Consider the following 20,365-nt stretch of genomic DNA (forward strand, 5'->3'; position numbering starts at 1 on the left):
CGGTCGACCAATGAACGACCTACTTTACGCGACGCGGCACGGACGCGTTCGTTCGCAGCAGATGGGTTTGACTCTGTGTTTAATGCGGTTTGGTGAAGGTAGGTTGTTATTCAAACATTTTTATTCCTGATATATCTATAATAGTAACATATAGAGGGATCACTACATACTCTTCACGAGCGCTGTCACTGAAATGCAGTCCTTAATTGGTCTGTTTTCTCAGCGTGTCGTCTGTAAAATTTCCTCTGTTATACTGTATTTGTAGAAATAACGTCACGGCTGATTTCAAGCTTTTCACCGTCTAAGAAAATACGAGTATTAGTTTTTAGAGAGATCTGTGTATTAATTAAGGCTGTTGTTAGACCTAAATGATCTTTCATGAATTGTGCTTAACATTAATAAACTACACAAACAGGTCAGATGCAGGTTAGTTATTCTGTGCACTTATTAGAATCAAGGAGCCACAGTCAGAGATGACACGGTAATAGACTTAGTTTATACCCTATAAACTCTGTATTGATGCATGTTTTTGATGATAAATATTATTTTAATTAAATAATAATATAAGTAATAAATAAAATAATGTAAATAGTAAATAAAATAATATAAAAAATATTAATAATTTTTTACATTTTTGTATTTTAAATATTAAAAGTTTAAATTATATATATATATATAATTATAAGTACACACTTTTAATATTTTAATTACTTTACTTTTGATTTGGGATGAATTGTGAACTCGACATGTTCTTGACCATTTTCGTAAGATTCCCTCTTCTGAGTTTAGATTTCATGACAAAGGTCAACACATACTCAGCATGTTCTCATTATATTCATTCTTTTTGAGGGACAGCGTCCTGTTGCTCAGTGTAATGGTGACTTTTCCATGAATCAGAACATTGCAAAAATACTGAGCAGCGGGAAACTTTTTGTAGCCATTTCATCCATTACATTTTCCACAGTGGGCTCTCTGTTTAGTTCGCCAACTTTTTCTTTAGTTGGCCCTCCAAGCATTTTTCTTGAATTTTTATGAGTTGCATTCAGGAGCGTAGCCAGAAAAGAGACTCTGGGTGTGCATCAGAAAAACTGGGTGTGCCACATTTACTGTCAGATTAATGTGCAAAAAAAAAAAAAAAACACACCAAGACTGTGTATTACTAACGTTACAGAACAGAACAGACTGGGCTGATATAGCCTGTAAAAATATATAACATCTCTAATTACGTAGTCAGAATGAAAAGGTGCATTTCTTTATTAAAATTCATGTGGAGATGGCGAGTGCAGCGTCACATTCGGCAACTTTATCTTTTCAGCCGACACTGACTGAGAAGAAATCACTAGTTTATTAATAAATAATTAAAATGTTTTCTTTTCCCTTTCCCCCAACATATTCATAATCATTAGCCTACTTTTGCCATTGCGAGTTTTATACGTGTGCTTGAGTGCGGAATAGGCTATACGCCTATATATTAAAGGACGGTTAGTAGCCTAGATTATTATATTAATCAATTTACGTGTGACGTGAAATCTTTAGTCGGGCACAGGCCTACTTGGCACAAGGAACCGATCCATTTTTAAAATAAAATGCTGACAATTCTAAAAGTGCGCCTGCTAATCACGTCACATTATATTGCAATGCACGAGTTATGAATGCGTAATAAGTCAAATGTTTTTATTTTATTTCATTTCTTATGGGTGCTATGGCAGTGCTTTGGTCTTTCTTGGGGGTGCTGAAGCATCTGCTAGCCCCTCCTTAGCGCCGCCCATGTTTATTACGATTTAAAAAATAATAATTCTGCATCTGTTTTTAGGTGTGCCAGCTGCCACTGTGGATGGCACCGGCACACCCTGGCACACCCGTGGCTACGCCCCTGGTTGCATTTCTCCACAAAACTCACACAGTCTTGTGGAAAGTCTGTCACTTGAGGATTCCCCTTTTTAAAAGAATAGTTCACCCAAAAAAGAAACTTTGCTGAAAACCGACTCACCCTCAGGCCATCCAGGATGTACATGGGTTTGTTTAACGTCTTGTGAAGTTAAAAGCTGCACATTTGTAAGAAACAAATCCATCATTAAGACTTTTTTAACTTCGAACGGTTGCTTTCAGCTAAAGTATGAGTCCATAATCCATAATATTGCCTTCTCTAGTGAAAAAGTAATCTAATCTGAATCAGGAGAGAAATCTGCACAGATCAAGCACTACTTGCTAGTGAAAACAGTTCAAAACCTTTTCACTGGAGGAAGCGTTATTATGGATTATGAACTCATATTTTGGCCAGAAACACATTAATGATGGATTTTTTTTCTTTTCTTACAAACACACAGCTTTTGGCTTCTCAAGATTTTAACTGATGAACTGGAGTGGTGTGGATTGTGGATTATTGTGATGTTTTTATCAGCTGTTGGACTCTCATTCTGACGGCACCCATTCACTGCAGAGGATACATTGGTGTGCTACATTTCTCCAAATCTGATGAAGAAACAAACTCATCTAGATTTTGCATGGCCTGAGGGTGAGCACATTTTCAGCAAATGTTCATTTTTGGGTGAACTTTTCTTTTAAGAACCAGTAACAGAACTTGCATAATGTGAGGCTATGATAAGATATGATAAAAATATCATATGATTTGACATGATAAAAGCTTACTGGTCACATTAGGAGTTTGTCTGGTCTGCTCTGGTTGATGAGAACTAGAATCACTCAGAGACGCGCTGGACTCAAGGGGTTCCCAGTTTAGCAGGCAGCTGCTGTGTCCTAGTTCACTGCTCAACCTCCACCACAGTCATATGAGTCCAGCAGACTGTCACCAATATCATATGTAAACAATCTGCTTCTATATATGACTTTGTAACAGTGCTGCTTGTCAAAATTCCTAAAAGAATGTTATTAGAACTTCTATCATAATTTGGAACCATTTCGAAATTGCTCCTTAAGTGATACTGTCATGATAGAGGTATATGGGAATCTCCTGACTGTAATGAATTGATTGCATGATATCACAAATCACCTGCCGTGTAAAAAGCAGACAAATTGTGACCACAATAAATACTGTGTTCACTTTACAATGCATCTGTTCATCCATTAATACAAAAGCTTCTGTTCACTCATGCATTATGTATGGACACGTCGACTCATTCATTACTTGAAATAAAGTAAACATTAAAACAAATAAGATAAAATATAAAAAACGGTAAACTTATTTTATTTCAGCTGACTGCCAAGGAAACATTTCTCATTTTCATTAGTTTAAGTTAAAGTACTTAACTAAAACTATAAACTAAAAATAAAACTATAAAAGGCATTTAAAAAAAAATAATAAAAATGACAAAACACACAACAAAATTGGTCCGTGTAAATTACTAAAATTTAAAATGAAAATAGAACATAAAGCAGATTTTATTTATTTATTATCTGTTTACACAGAAACAAAGGTGAAAAACAAAAAGAATGATTTAGATTTTTTTTATTTGTATAACCTAAACATCACACACACACATATGAAGACGACATTTCTCATTTTCATCTATTTTAAGTTGAAGTATTAAAATAAAAAATAAATCCTAATAAGTCTAGACATATTGTAAAAATAAATAAAATGACAAAACACATAACAAATTTACTAAATGTTTAACTACAATTAAACTGAAAACAGGAAATATAAAAATAAAATCTAATTCAAAATATTAACTAAAACTATAACAGTATATTAATTAATGATAGTAAATAACACTGTGTCCAGTGCAACTACAACACTTTGCATATTTGAACGGTTCATTTGCAAAAATGGATAACTCTTTTGATTTTCAAAAATCATGTTTTATCATTGTGCATTCCAATCAATCTCAATCAAACTGCATTAAGTAAAAATAACTAAAGAAAATACAGCTAACTAACACAATAAAAACATAACATAATAAAAAACATGATTTTTGAAAATTAAAAAAATGGAGTTATCTGTTTTTGCAAATAAACTCTTCATTTGTTTGTAAGACTAAGTTTTGACCCATTTTCTTGGTGTCAGTTTGTTTTCTCTGATATTACGCACAAGGATTAGTGCTTGTCATTTCACAAGAGTCAACGATGAGTCACGAACAAAGTGATAAGGAAGTAGTTATTATAAAAGAAGACTAACTAGTAAAACAAGTGTTAGTGCACTACTGTTGATATAAACTGTCATCATTACAGAACTGCACAGGTAGGCTATGTTTCTTTTACTAGACAATTTGTACATTTTATATTATAAGACAGTTTAGCACAATAAAATACACAGTAGATTGGAATATTGACTTGTTGCATGGTTTGTTATTTGTGTTTCAGATGCCTCATTATTTCAACAGTCTCAGAAGTGAAACACTGTCTTGCAAGTCTTGTTTGGAAAAACTGCAAAAGAAGTTCAACGACACTGAGAGCAAAGAAATGAAAAACTGCATCTTCAGTAATGAATCATAGCTAATGTGTGTAATATAAAAAGTTCTCTAAAGCAAAAGATATTTGCATTTTTGCATCCATGGATCCAGGTTACTTAAACTATATCCAGTGATGTTGATCTGCCAACTTGTCCCACGGAACGCTTTTTAGTTTTCCTGCAAGCAACACTGTGAAAAGCCAGTGGAAATGTCACATGCATCTAAGACCCCAGAAAGCCTTGCTGCGTCGCAGGTCGACCACCTCTCCAGTCTGAAGGCTTTGACTGAGAAGCTGAAGCTGGAGACCAGAAAGCCGTCTTACCTGGACTGGAGAGCGCAGCTGGAGGCGATGCTCGCCCAGAGCCACAGAGACTCAGAGCCGCCAGCGGCCCCCGGTGACACAGAGAAACTGAGAACATCAGGCCCTCCAAAGTGGGCGAAGCCGTCGCTGGCCGTTAGTGTGGTCCATGAAGGGAGGCAGTCGTTAGGAAACACTCTGGGATTTGGAAGTATAGACCAAGCGCTGGAGTGGCTCAGGAAAGAGCTGGTGAGTTTTTTTTCTTGGTTTCTAATAAATGAATAAATAAATCTGCTTTGGTGTCATTTGTGGGTAAAATGCATAGTAAACAATATATAACATAAAACAAAAATAAAAACATAAACAATTATTACTATCTATATATATATATATATATATATATATATATATATATATATATATATATATATTTAATACTTAAAATGTATAAATTATCTTATATATACATTTTGTTTAATTGTTTACATTTTGTATTTTTAAAATCTATATGTATAGAATATATTTAATATGCATTTACCCACAATGACAACAAATCATTTTTTCATTTATTAATACAGAATCAAAGGTGAAAAGCAGATAAGCAGAAGTAAATTATAAATATTTTTATTATTATTGATATTATTATTATTATTATTATTATATTTGTAGTTTAATAAACTATAACGATAATAATAATAATAATAATAATAAAAGGACATTTTAAATTTCATTTGTACACTTTTGTGTGTGTCTATATATATATATATATATATATATATATAAACGATTCACAATTTTCCCCCAGATTTGTTATTTCATTGTGACACCATTTGTTTACTGAATCTGAGTTAGTTAAAAATGGCCAATTTCTATAAATTATTATTTTTATTATATATTTTACTATTATTTATTTGGATCAGCATTTTTATATAATGACCATTTTTAACAAATCGGAACGAACCACTGATTCATAGACATTTGATGGCACCACCTACTGGTGTAACAATGTAAATGGCCACTGAAAGAACAAAAATTAGTTTTTGATGAATCATTTGAAAAACTCCACAGGTCTAAATAAAATCTGCACCACTAGTTTAAGCAGCTTGAAATGTCAACCTCGGTTTCAAACCTGTTTGCTAACCGAAGGTAGATTCTGGTTTTAAGGTTTTACCCTTCTGTCGCAGGCAGAGATGCGTTTGCAGGACCAGCAGCTCGCGCGTCAACTAATGCGCCTGCGCAGTGACATCAACGGCCTGAGAATCGTGCAGACGTGTAACCAACACCGCGAGATGCTGAACGACGCCACGTTTGAGCTGGAGGAGCGGGACGATATGTCTGACCTGTGTGACGTCCCCATGTCTCCTGGATTAGGCCTCTCAGAGCCGCTCAAGGTCATCGGGGTCACCAAGATGAACATCAACTCTCGCCGGTTCTCTCTGTGCTAACACAGCACTCAGTTTTATCTTACATGAATGATTGTTAGTGCTTCTATAGATTATCAAATATTATCAAAGTGTCTCTGATGTTGTGCTTTCATTGCCTTAAAGTCAACATAAAAGCTATGAGTCCATCTTAGCAATCATCTGTACAGTGTAAATTGTTTGATATGACATACTTCTATCATTTTTGGGGGGGTGGGGGGTTACAATTTTAAATGTTCAACACAGCTTTGTCATTTATTTCTTTAATTTTAGTTTTATTATCTGAATATTTACCTAATAGGCCTATTATCATGGGTCTTTTATCTAAATTAGAGCTGAATATTTGTTTCATGCAACTGAACTTGAGTCAATAAAACAACAACAAACTAATTTATGATTTTTTTTTTTTTTGGAAAAAATGTACTGAGCAAATATTTAAATTTTACTTTATTATTTAATTTTAATTTATTTTAATTGAATTTGATTTACTTTTCAATGCACACACACACACACACACACACACTCACTCACTCACTCACACACACATATACATATATATACATGTCTCTAAAATGGTTTTCAAAACTTTCCTGGAGCAGCCCAGCACTGTCTCCCATGTAACACACCCGATTCAACTCGTCAGCTCATTAGTAGAGACTTTAAGACCTGAAGTGTGTCAGAAAAGGTGAAGAGAGTTCAGAGAAAATACGATGTGTGTCAGATCCGCATCACGTTCAGCAGCGACAGCTCTTAAAGAAATAACAGCCAAAATAACTTAATAACCAGCTGCTGGGATGTCTGTTCATCAAAGGACAAAGAAAAAAAAAAACAGCAAAAAAGAACTTTTATAGCTTTAAGGATTCATCTATATTTAATTTAGTATTTATAGTGTTTGATAATTTCAATTTCTGTATATTTCTGCTGAAAGGCACAGGTAAATATGACATTTATAATAATGGCTTTATGTGAAGATTGTTTTAAGTTTAAGAGTTGTTATTTTTTAAAAGTCTAATAAATGTTAAAATTGATATCTCAATTATACTGTAATGTTGAATGGCTATAGTCAATAGGTAAATATTGGGGGGGGGGCAATTTTATAGAGAAATCAGTATTTGTATCAGCGATACTGGCCTTCAGTCATAAAAAAAAGATGCCATTAAACAAATATTATGTCTTTATGTTGTTTGTACATTAATTTGAAGACTGAATGTGAAATTATTGCAATATAAAAGTATATTTAAAAACTTTAATGTTAGGGGAGATTAATCGCGATTAATTTCAGAAAAATGTGCGATTAATTAGTTAATTTTTTTAATCGATTGACAGCACTAATATATATATATATATATATATATATATATATATATATATGAAAATAACTTTTGTTTCCTTTTACAATTCTATTTAATTTTTTATTATTTAATTTTATTTTTTAAATGTGACACTGACACAAAACCTGCTGCTTTATATTATACCAGAATTTTCTTTCTTTTTGGGGTGAACTACTATTAAAGACAAATCACAATTTTGGGTATATATATGATCTTTATTATTTTATTTTATTTTATTTATTGAAAAAGAAGAAAAAAAAGTATTAGTATAATTAAAACCTTTCTAACATGTCTGTTGTCATATTTTATCAGAGCAAAAACACATAACTATTTTGAACAAAATACTGCCAACATTTCAAACCGGTTCTCCCAAAGACGAACACTGTTTTCTTCTGTGAGTCCTTCTGTTTAACATCTCAGAGCCTGAGGGGAAAGTTCACAGAAGGTCAGGAACAGCCACACATATTATACTTAATTAATTATAATACTGGTGTTTATAAAAGTGGTATTTGCTAAGATAAGCATCACTATTACTGTTCATATTTAATGTTAGGGTTGTGATCAAACACTAATTAGATTTAAACTTATTAAAGATATCCTGCAGCACATATCACGTCCTCTCACAGATATACTGTTTTACTGTATATATAATCTTTTACTGATTGTGCAACAGTAAAAGATTTCTGTTGTTTACAATGCCACGTTTTCACAGGCCGCTATTGTTACGAAACAGGTGTGTATGCATCATTATTCTGCAAACCTCTCCCTCTTTGTCCTCTTTGTCCTTTTTAACCTGTTTGTTCAGTCACCAGAGGGTAAGGCCTACAGCAAAGACTTGCTCTGAGTTTTGAGACACTGACAGAGATCGTGACACGAGCCGCTTGCGATGCAGCCGTGGAACTTCAGATTCGGGATCGTTATTCTCGGAGACTCGGCTGTAGGGAAATCGTCTCTTCTGCATCGCTTCACTGAAGGAACGTTTGATGAATCCCGTCAGTCTCCACTGGGAATCGATTTCAAGGTGCATAACATGAACTTTGACCGTGATGTTGTGATCAAACTGCTTCTGTGGGACACGGCAGGACAGGAGAGATTTAGGTGAGTGTTTGTCAGTGAAACCTAATTCACATGAGTTGACTCTATGCTTATTGATGTTATTTCATTGTAATTTCTTTCTTTTTGAGACATGTTAACCTGCAGATTATAAATTATAGAAGTGGGAAAACAGACTCCAGATGAATTACACATGCTCAGAATTGTTGGTACCCTTGGTTGGATAATAATCCTTTCATTGGATAATAAGAATTTAAAATGGGGAAATATCATTATGAAATAAATGTTTTTCTCTAATACACATTGGACACAATTAACGGCACCCTTTTATTCAATACTTTTTGAAACCTCCATTTGCCAGTTTAACAGCTCTAAATGTTCTCCTATAATGCCTGATGAGGTTAGAGACACCTGACAAGAGATCAGAGACCATTCCTTCATCCAGAATCACTCCAGACCCTTTAGATTCACAGCTCCATGTTGGTGCTTCTTCTCTTCAGTTCACTCATTTTCTACAGGGTTCAGGTCAGAGGACTGGAATGGCCAGCAGAAGCTTGGTTTTGTGCTCAGGGACCCATTTTTGTGTTGTTTTTGAGGTTTGTGTTTGGATTATTGTACGGTTGGAAGATCCAAACATGGCCCATTATAAGATTTCTAACAGAATCAGTCACTTATTGATTTTTTATCTGTTGGTATTTGATAGAATCCATGATGCCATGTGTCTAAACAAGATGTCCAGGACCTCCAGCAGAAATATAGGCCCACAACATCAAAAATACAGCAGTATATTTCATTGTACACATGGGGTACTTTTTATCCCTGTGTTCACCAAACCCGTCTTGAGTGTTTGCTGCTAAAAAACTCATTTTTTAGTTTCATCTGACCATAGAAGCCAGTCCCATTTGAAGTTCCAGTCGTGTCTGATAACTGAATATGCTGGAGTTTGTTTTTGGATGAGCGAGGAGAATTTTTCTTGAAACCCTCCCAAACAACATGTGGTGATGTAGGTGCTGTTTGACAATTTTTTAAAAGGTTTTCTGACCCCAAGACTCAACTATTTTCTGCAATTCTCCAGCTGTGGTCCTTGGAGAGTCTTTAGCCACTCAAACTCTCCTCCTCCCCGTGCATTAGGACGATATAGACACACGTCCTCTTCGAGGCAGATTCGTAACATTTTATGTTGATTGTAAATTCTTAATTATTGCCCTGATGGTGGAAATGGGAATTTTCACTGCTCTAGCTCTTTTCTTAAAGCCACTTCACTAATTTGTGAAGCTCAATTATCTTTTGCTGCATATCAGAAATATATTCTTTGGTTTTTCTCATTGTGATGGATGATTAAGGGAATTTGGGCTTTTTTTCCCCTCCTATTTATATTTCTGTGAAACAGGAAGCCATGGCTGGATAATTTTGTGTTCATAATCACCCTGGAGTGCTCAAAATACTTCAGAGATATTTTACTCATAAGAATTTCTTGGGGTGCCAATAATTGTGTCCAACATGTATTTCAGAAAAAAATATTTTTTTCATAATGAGTTAATTTTATTCTCCAAATCTCAATTTCAGTGTCAGCATTTTACAGTACACAATAAAACACACAGATAGGACAATAGTCGTTATAATATAATTAAGGCAGATTTGAAATTAAAGGTTGAACTGCTCTCTGGATGAGAGTATTTTTCATAAGTGGCAGGTTGGGGCAAGTTGTCACTATAACTTTTATATTGGCCAAAATTGGTCTGATGATTTTGTGTTCAATTTTATTTGACTATTTTAAATATATGTTTCACTATTTTAATAATGCTGTAAGTATTTTTGTTTTTATTTTTATTTTTTTTAAATAATAGAAATTACAGGCAACCTTCTGTTGCTAATGCAGATCTTTACAGCTCTTGCTAAAGTTTTCATTTTAGGAATTAAAATGTTTGTAACATTGTCATATGTGACCCTGGACCACAAAAGCAGTCTTAAGTCGCTGGGGTATATTTGTAGCAATAGCCAAAAATACACTGTGTGGGTCAAAATTATCGATTTTTCTTTTATGCCAAAAATCATTAGGATATTAAGTAAACATCATGTTCCATGAAGATATTTTGTATATTTCTTACCGTAAATGTATCAAAACTTAATTTTTGATTAGTAATATGCATTGCTAAGAACTTCATTTGGACAACTTTAAAGGCGATTTTCTCAATATTTAGATTTTTTTTGCACCCTCAGATTCCAGATTTTCAAATAGTTGTATCTCAGCCAAATATTGTCCGATCCTAACAAACCATACATCAATGGAAAGGTTATTTATTCAGCTTTCAGATGATGTATAAATCTCAATTTCGAAAAAATGACACTTAAGACTGGTTTTGTCATCCAGAGTCACATATGTTGTCATATTTTATCAGAGCAAAAACATAAGTACTTTAATTTATTATTTTCTGTTTTTTATTGTTGAAATTTTGCCATAAAAGGAAAATGAAAAGAAAAAACATAAAGGCATAAAAGTATGTTGTGGGACATGGCTGTTTACTTCGACAATATTTCATACTTGCATATTTCATATTTCAAAAATGAGGTGTTCTTCATAAATCAGTGTCAACCTGCATTAAATTATCAATATATATATTTTTTCTCCCTCCTAATAACTGTGAAAATATTCAGTACTTTGCCATAGTCAAGACTTTAAAGTTTGTTTCAATGCAGAAATAAAAAGACAATAAAATAAATGAATTACATTTTAATTTAAATAAACCCACCCTAAAATATTCAGCGGAGTTGAGAGTTGCTCAGTTTCCCAGCACGCATGACTTTGACCCTTTTTCCTGCAGGTCCATATGCAAGTCTTACATGAGGAACTCTGTGGGCTGCATCCTGATGTTTGACGTCTCGCAGCAACAGACGTTTGACCGCGTGGCCAGCTGGCATCAGGAAGTCCTGGACTATGTGAAACCGAACCCGATGTTCTTCGTGCTCGTGGGTCACAAATGTGATCTGGCCGTGGGCCGACAGGTCAGGAAGACTGAAGGAGAAGCTCTGGCTAAAAAACTCAACATGCTGGCTTATCTTGAGGTGTCTACAAAAGAGAACATTAACGTCAGCGAGGCATTTGAGAGCTTGACCAGAGGCATATACACCCTCTTCCAGCAAGGTAAAATACCCACCCAAGGTGACTGGCAAGGGTTAACGGTTGGGGCCACCATTAAAAAAGAGCCACCTGTGACCAAAAAGTCTGCCTGCTGCAACTGCTGATGAATGTACTGTGTGATTCAGACTCAACCGAACCTTCCTGCACAAAGTATTGTATTGAAAATGATGTTTACTACAGTATTTTACATGCATAGGCCTACCAAAACAGCACTGAACAGTATAGTTAAAGGGCTCATGTCAGGAGGAATAACATTTTAGATTAAAGCAAATCAGCAAGTGCTGACACTCGCATGCAAAAATGGTGTTTACACTAAAGACTTAGACAAAATGTAATTTTAAGGGACAGAAAATGAAAAACTAAACTAAAACTATTTTTGGTGCAATGAAATACAATAATAGGAAATAAATACATAAATCCTTTTTGTGCATATCCGAAAAAAAAAATTTGAAAAATATTTTACATGAGCCCTTTAAGCTTTTGTGCATGTCTGTTACATATCTTTTCTCTGGTATTCAGTTTGTGACAGAAAGAAGAAATGGCAATTACAAACCTGTTCAGAAAACTGTGTTTACAGCTGTCATATGCACATTAAGAAAAACCTGCACATTTGTAAAAAAAAAAAACCTATGTTAACGATTATTTTGTTTTATAATGATGGCCTTTCACAAATCTTGTATCTATAGGCTAGAAATAGGTCTCAAATAATAGCTACAGCTCCATCTAGAGGCCTTGATAAACAACTTCCAATGTTAAGTTTCATTTTGAACAATTTATTTTATGCACAAAATCCAATAAAAGCATCTAAAAATGTTTCATATTAAGCGCAATAACATAATGAATTTGTTTGAACAAGCTTTTCTTATTTTATCAGCACTATTGAGCACTTTCACCCTTTCCATACTTTGTTATTCCACAGAAAATGCTTACTTCTGCTATCAAAATAAGGTGGATATTGCAGTTTTTAAACTCGCATTAAGTCTATAATACATTTGGTGATAATGAAACTGATGTAACTATGACTAAATGGCCATTGAGTGATGGTTTCATTCAAACTGCATTGCTAATGTCTATTTTAGACTAGATTTCAAACTTCAGGTAATAAACTTTATTGCTCAGTAAGATGAAGAAGAATGAGTCTACATGCTGGAAAATGAACTGTTTACAAGTGTTTCATTTCAGTCACAATTTATTGTATTAAAATGACAAAGATACAAAATTTAAGCATTTGTCCATGTGTACATTTGTATCTTGTTCATCTGTACAATACATATGTATCATTTTCATAACAAAACTTTAGATGTTGCATAAAATTTCAAACAACAGAACTCAAAGATATTTGAACTCATAATGGCATGTATCTAAAATGAAACAAATAAGGTTGAAAATCTGGCACATTCCCTAAACCCTTAAACACGGTGTAAAAACAAATTCATAAAATAACTGTACGTCTCACATTTGCCCGTGGAGACAACTGTATTTGTACTCTATTTATCTTTATGCAAGTTACAAAATAAAACACAAACTATTCTGCTATTTACCCTGATCTGCCCTGTACACGCGCTGTGTAGCGGCCGGCTGATGTTAGTCCATTAAAATACAGTTTGAGGTTTAGACTGAGATGTAGCAATATTGCAAAACAAAACAAAAACAGGTTTCTTTCAACTCTATTTCTAGTTCAGAATCATAAGACCTGCGTCAAATTGAAAACAGTAAATAAACAAAGAAATGACGTAGATTTTTTGCTGGTGATTATTGAAGAGCAGCCTCATGAAATCAGATGCTTTCATTTTATGAGACGAAAAGGAGTCAAGACCATTCAAATCTGACATGATAAAACAATAAATCCTCGGAATTACAAAGACAACAGACAAAATAAGAACAGAAATCACTAAAATAACAAAAAAATGTAAATATACCCGAATCTTCAGAATACTGTTTATGCTGTTAAATCATCAACTATGGCACACCCATGCAAAATTACACACAGACAATTTTTGTTTTTCTAATATCCTTTTTTGGGCTTCTCTCTTTTTTTTTTTAAATATAAAATCGTAAAAGCTACTGAAACACAGATGATTTTTCATATCAAAGATACAGCCAAATCGAAACAGTCAGATATCTAAAGAATAATATACATTTTCAGATTCTGTACATGTTTAGACAACACGTCACACAAAATTAAAAAAATAAATGTTTACCTAGATTTCTTGAATCCATTTTAACATTCGGATAAACGCAATAACATTAATACAATCCACTGATCCAATCAAAAATAAACTATAATCAGTCTGACAAGTAAAAAACAACCTTTTGTCTAAAAACATAAACTACCAAACTTTTCAAACACATACTTTAGAATTGAAACCCTGACCAGACAACTAATTGCTAAACTACCTTTCAAGTAAGAGAATATCCTTAAAACACATTTATGGGTAAATACAATCACCCCTCTCTGAGAAATCAAATGCCTTCTGTATGTAGGTACTTTTGCTTGGGGTCGCCCTGCACAGCTTTGTTAATAAATGGTAATGAATAAATTAATAAAAGGTCTCTTGCAAGTTATATTTGGTCTCACAAAAGTGATAAATGGTTTTGTCCTTAGTAGGTATTTATAATTTCAGCAGTGAGAAATATATTAACAAAACTGGAAATTATGAACAAAAACCACAAACATTAAATGTCCATGATCCACCATCAAAACAAGTTGTACTGACAGCATCAGAAAATGATTTGAACTCACAGCTAACAGGGAAAGGTTCTCTCAATGTAACAGTAATGTTCATAGGACGTTCATTCAAATTTATCTGGTCTTTAATAATGTTCTCAAAACGTTAGATCATGTATACCCAGTAACAACTACATTCATTACGATGATTAAGATTTTACAGCTTATTGGTGCAATAAAAATGCATGTTGCACTTTTAAACTGTACTATTTTGTTTTTTTTTTACTGAGAGATGAGATTAAATCATTTTCTGTGGTTATTGACAACATGCCACACATCCTGTCCCTACAGTTTAACTTGTTTTGAACCAGTGATTTCTCTTAACATACTTAACTTAAATGAATAGTTCATCCAAAAATGAAGATTTGCTAAAAACTTACTTAGCCCAGGTCATCCAAAATGTGGTTTGTTTCTTCATGGGAACAGATTTGCTCACCAGTGGATCCTCTGCAGTGAATGGGTGCCGTCAGAATGAGAGTCCAAACAGCTGATAAAAACATCACAATAATCCACACCACTCCAGTCCATCAGCTAACACCTAAAGTGAAAAACTGTGTTTGTAAGAAACAAATCCATCATTAACTTCAAACTGTCGCTTTGGGCTAAAATACAAGTCCTCTATCTGCAATACTGCATTCTCCAGTGAAATAGTTGTCCTGTCTGACTCGGAAGAGAAATATGCACAAATTAAGAACCGTTTATAAGTGAAAACAGTCCACAACAGCTTTAAACAAATATGTTGGTGGATTTTGATGTGAGAAAGAACAGGGGAATGGCTTTTTAACTGGAGGGGGTGTTATTATGGATTATGGACTCATATTTTAGCCAGAAACAATGTTTTAATATTTAAACAAATTAATGATCTATTTGTTTCTTACAAACACAGCTTTTCACTTCACAAGGCATTGACTGATGGACTGGAGTGGTGTGGATTATTGTGATGTTTTTATCAGCTGTTTGGACTCTTATTCTGACGGCACCCATTCACTGCAGAGGATCCAACACTGTAAAAAAAAAAAAAAAAAAGCAGTTGAGCCAACTTAAAATTTGAAGGCAACCAGCTTCAGCAGACTTGAGTTTTCTCAACTTGTCGTTTTAAGTTTCTACAACAAAAATGTGAGAATCTCCCACAAAAATAAGTTGAGCAAACTCAAAAATCTGCTGAAGCTGGTTGCCTTAAAATTTTAAAGTTGGCTCAACTTTTTTTTTTTTTTTTTTAAAGTGGCTGAGCAAGTGATGCAATGCTACATTTCTCCAAATCTGATGAAGAAACAAACTCATCTACATCTTGGATGGCTCTGAGGGGGAACAAATTTTCAGCACATTTATTTATTTATTTTTTTTTTGGGTGAACTTTTCCTTTAATTAATTTATTGATCCAAAAGCATTTAAAAGTTAAATAAAAATGCAACAAACCAAAAATAAGCACAATTTTATCAAGTAACATTCCCTGCATGTTTAACCAGCCGGTTTGGAGTCCAGATGTGCTTCACTTTTAGTACAGACTGATACATAAACACACAAAACATTCAATTTCACATTCCACAAGGATGCATATAGCAAAATCTAGGATTCATTAACACATACAACAGAGATGTCTTTTACACAGCACACACTTTGACCTCAGACAATTCAGACTCCTGCTTGGAACGACTACATTGTGCGAGTTACACGTGTTGCATGACATAAACCTCTTCTATATTACATGATGATGTATGTTGAGATTTTACTCAGTGACAGCGTGAAAAACGACAATCCACATCTCACCAAAGAACCTGAATAATCATTTGAGGCCATAAGAGAGCTAAAACACTTTATATTTAATATCCAAACATAACCTGTAGTGCTGCTTGACGTTATTTAGATTTTACAGATACAACTTATTCTTTATGCAAATCCCAATATAATTTAAAGGCTACCATGAAATCGCAATGCTCATGCGCTACAGTATATCACACTCCTGTTTGTCGAGGGCAATCAACCATTTAAAAAATAAATAAATAAATATATATATATATATACACATTCATCAAAAGGACTTTCAACATAATCCAGGAATTGCAACATGAATTTATGTGGGAATGAACTAGATTTGTATTTCCAAATCTAATCGCAGGAACCTGTCGTTATTGTGCTGTTCTTTCTGTCCCATCAAACAATTCTCATTCAATTCTATCTGTTTAATGACAAACATAAAAATCAGTTTCCATTATACACTCAAATCTATCTTTGAGACATGAGTAAACATAAAAAAGTTTATCATAAACGAAATATTCCGAACATACAAATAAGAAATGTTCCTTTAGACTATCAGTATTGGTAAAATATATTGCACTGTGCTTTTGAGCATATATATGTACCATATATAATATTTATATTATATAGTATAACAAGTTTCTATGTTTATGTGAATAAATCATATGTGGGATAAAAATAAATGTGACATTCCTTCTCAAAGCGACTTCACTATTTGTACTGTTTGGATACCAAAGAATACGCTCTTGTGTTTGACATGATCAGCAGTAATATTACAACAAAGGTAATATTTATCATCTGAAAGGGTATTTCTGAAACAACTTTGGTTTGCCATTGGGATCTACAGCTGGGATTTATAACACTCCAGGAGGAGTTTCATATCTGGATTAATGTTCAAACTTATACTGAAGCTGAAAATATACATAACAGCTTGGCTTGCATTTTACACTGAATGGTTTCAATGTGAATAATACGACTAAGGTAACAAGGAAAACAATATATGTTAGTTTGCATGTAAATATAAAGCTTTACTAATCGAATAAAACTTGTTTGAGTTTTTGCATTCTTCTAAACTGTTACTTTTCCACCGGTCGTGCTCATAAACCCTTAAAAAGAAATGATTCAAATGCAATCCAACACATTTTCTTAATGTTTAAACAAAATAAAGAACATAAACCAGAAATAAAACATTATCATAAATAAGATACACAACATTTCAAATCACCTGCAAAGCAATTTTTTCATGCCTTGACTAAAAAGAACCACAGAGAAGTAAATGAAAGTATTTTTTTTTTAAATTGCATAGTCTGGAATTGAGGAACTGCATTTTGATTGTTGAATTTGTATTCATGTACCGTTGTTGTCCATTTGAGCACTGAACCTGTTCTCTTCACAATCCTGCTTCAACATAAAGTCACTTATTTACACATTGTATACCATTTTAGTAATACGTGAAACACTTTCAAATTCACAACAAAAAGGTGAAATACAACCATTTCAATAAAAAATGAGGCGGAAAACTCATTTGTTTTTAACCAGAAAAAATACCTCATCCTCTAATATTTCAGTGCCAAGGAGAGTTCAAAACAAAAAGAAATCAAACCATATGTTGACGCCTATCCTAACTGCTAATGTAGCATTACAGGGTTACCAGAAACATTCTATACATAAGCAACACTGTAATGTCTATATCATATTCATCAAGCAGTTCTCACCGAATCACAAAAACAAAACAATATAGTTCAAAACCTTTTCCGTCTGTACATAACAACAGAAACATACTTCTACTGTACATTATATACACACACAAGACATTTCTGTTCTGTAATTTTTTTTGGATGAACAGTCTGATACGTCGATCAGTACAAGGTAAGGCTTTACAAGAACAAATCTATACATTTAAAACTGAATATACAAAATATGGTTCAGTTTTAGCACCTTGAAGATATTGTTCTCATCACTGGTGAAGCAGTACTGGACATCACATACAGAAATCAACTTTAGCCCTAACGTTTGCCTCTCGTAACGGGCTAGAAATACGTTTAATCTGTCGTTTGTAATAAGGCCCGATGTCTAGTACTGCTTCACCGCCGTCTATTCCAATGCAGTCACATAACCATGCTAACGCTGGAATGTTTACGTCATCGTTCTGTCGTGCTGCTATGTTACATGTGTTTATGTACAGTTCCATTTACTGCATTGGCACGTTTGAAAGAAAACAAAATAGAAATTTACTGGCATTGTTGTTTGCTGAACTGGTTGCCTTGGCGGTTAGAAGCACCGACGTTATAAGGCACCACGGGGTCAAATAAATGGGTGAAAAAATGGAATAATGGCAAATGAAAATTCCTATCGACATCACATCCTAATGATGACATCAAAACTGATGGCATCTTTAAGATGTCTGCGAAAATCAAGTACAGTCTTAAAAATAAAGCTTCCAAAAGGCTTTTCTTTCCTCGCTCAGAAGAACCATTTTGGGTTCCTCAAAAAATCTTCCAATGAACAAAAGAAGTGTGAAGAACATTTTAATATTCTAAAATACCTTCGCTCTTAAAAATAAAGGTTCCAAAAGGTGTTTTTTTTACAGCGATGCCAATGAAAAACCATTTTCGGTTTCCCAAAGAATCTTTCAGCGAACAGTTCTTAAAAGAACCATTATTTAGAATAATCATAAAAACCTTTTGCGGAACGGAAAGATTCCACAGACGTTAAAGGTTCTCCATGGAATCATCAATGCCTTTATTATTAAATGCAATGATCTAAAAAAAAAAAAAAAAAAACGTATATACTTTTATACAATAGAAAGGCTCTAGCGATGTTAAAGGTTCTTCATGGAACCACAGATTCCAATAAAAGAAACTTTATTTTTAAGAGTGTTTTTCCACTATAAAGAACCTGGAAAGGTTCCATGGGTGTTAAAGGTTCTTTATGGAACCAATAAATAGCGGTATTGGCTGAATGCTTCATTATTATATATTATATTTTTCATAATACAACGTATAATAATAAATGCATTATTATAATCTACACCTATATTATTAACTGAATGCTGCAATATTGTCTAATACTGTCCATATCAAGGAAGCCCTTGCATTCTCTGACAGTAGCTGATGAATATTTCAGTTTGACATATTCAAGTTTGTCAGAGGAAAATAAAATGCCTGAGTAAACAAAAAAATATAATTTTGACTTCATCATTGCAAGTACTGTCTAACAGGACAACAGTAATGTTTGAGGTGTTTTCAGCGCGGTTATATTTCATAATACAGTCCTCAGCAGTGGAAGCTTGTTTCTAGACCTTGGACTCGACAAGCTAAATGCATCTGAATGCTCACTTGGTTAGAAGGAGAACTAATCACAGTGTATTAGTGCCCAGACGAGGCCAATAGGTGTCTAATATTTACAGCACAGATGTGCACGAGTGAAGATGCACCGATGGATGTACACATCTGGCAGCCATCAAAAACATTAAAAATAAAAAAAACACACTTTGGCAAAACTCAAAATGACAGCATGAAAAGATGCAGGTTTCTCCAGCAAACAACAGTGATCCAGAATGCAGTGGATGAGCAAAATCAAAGCGAAACATGCACAGAAATCACACACACACACACAGCCTTGAAATGAACGCTGGAGGAGGACCGTCCTCAGGATGACCTATTACTATAGATTTATATTTGCAGGGAAATCTAAAACATGAATATCTGCACCAGAATACACCTGAGCCACATGTTAATGTGAGGGAAGGGCTAGCAGCAACCAGGGAGGAAGCCGAGTCGAGAGATCCAGTTTTAAAGAGCAATTTTAGGGGAAACACATACCAATTGGAGATTGATCTCAAGCTCTTTTTCCAACCTGGCAAGAACCCTTTTCACCTGCTGGATGCACCTGTATGGCATCTGGTTGTTGGGATCAAAGCAGGCACAATGGAGTCAAGGACATATGTGATCTCCTCTATGTGGTGCACCAAGCCAGCGCTGCTTCAGGTTCGCTCTGATTTGGAAACTCAAAATGACAATGAATTCGTGTAAAAAGCAAAGGCCATGATGCTGGAGACAATTCCTAGTTAAAGGTGCACCAAGTCATTTTTTGTTCATGTTTCACTGACCAACGCAGCGATTCAATGTTTTGTTGTAATTTAAATATTGCACTGAAATATGAAATAACAAAATATTGCATGAGAGTATTACAAGGCTATGTTTAAAAAATAAATCATGCTGCTTTCTAA

The 20,365-nt window shown here is 34.0% G+C and overlaps 2 protein-coding genes across 3 annotated transcripts; both read left to right on the top strand.

The window, feature by feature from the left end:
* Nucleotide 1: 1 nt before the first annotated feature.
* On the top strand, nucleotides 2-7,208 carry fam167aa (family with sequence similarity 167 member Aa). 2 transcript variants are annotated; one of them, XM_058749513.1, is made up of 3 exons: nucleotides 2-98; nucleotides 4,321-4,956; nucleotides 5,892-7,208. In XM_058749513.1, exons 2-3 carry the CDS (start codon nucleotides 4,618-4,620, stop codon nucleotides 6,150-6,152), a joined length of 600 nt encoding a protein of 199 aa, XP_058605496.1. In that variant the 5' UTR covers nucleotides 2-98; nucleotides 4,321-4,617; the 3' UTR covers nucleotides 6,153-7,208. The 2 variants fall into 2 exon arrangements, with proteins under 2 accessions (XP_058605496.1, XP_058605497.1); XM_058749514.1 differs by lacking the exon at nucleotides 2-98 and adding an exon at nucleotides 4,096-4,198.
* Nucleotides 7,209-7,922: 714 nt separating this feature from the next.
* On the top strand, nucleotides 7,923-15,290 carry LOC131523623 (ras-related protein Rab-39B). The gene is made up of 2 exons (XM_058750147.1): nucleotides 7,923-8,557; nucleotides 11,335-15,290. The coding sequence occupies exons 1-2, from the start codon at nucleotides 8,346-8,348 to the stop codon at nucleotides 11,753-11,755; spliced, it is 633 nt and encodes a 210-aa protein (XP_058606130.1). The 5' UTR covers nucleotides 7,923-8,345; the 3' UTR covers nucleotides 11,756-15,290.
* Nucleotides 15,291-20,365: the final 5,075 nt, after the last annotated feature.

This window comes from Onychostoma macrolepis, chromosome 17, assembly GCF_012432095.1.
Source record: "Onychostoma macrolepis isolate SWU-2019 chromosome 17, ASM1243209v1, whole genome shotgun sequence".
Lineage (NCBI taxonomy): Eukaryota > Metazoa > Chordata > Actinopteri > Cypriniformes > Cyprinidae > Onychostoma > Onychostoma macrolepis.

Excerpts from the sequence above, each read along its gene's own strand:
- fam167aa (XM_058749513.1), top strand. The coding sequence starts at position 4,618 with ATGTCACATGCATCTAAGACCCCAGAAAGCCTTGCTGCGTCGCAGGTC. Across the intron at positions 4,957-5,891 it reads AGTGGCTCAGGAAAGAGCTG|GCAGAGATGCGTTTGCAGGA; the intron begins GTGAGTTTTTTT and ends CTTCTGTCGCAG.
- LOC131523623 (XM_058750147.1), top strand. The coding sequence starts at position 8,346 with ATGCAGCCGTGGAACTTCAGATTCGGGATCGTTATTCTCGGAGACTCG. Across the intron at positions 8,558-11,334 it reads GCAGGACAGGAGAGATTTAG|GTCCATATGCAAGTCTTACA; the intron begins GTGAGTGTTTGT and ends TTTTTCCTGCAG.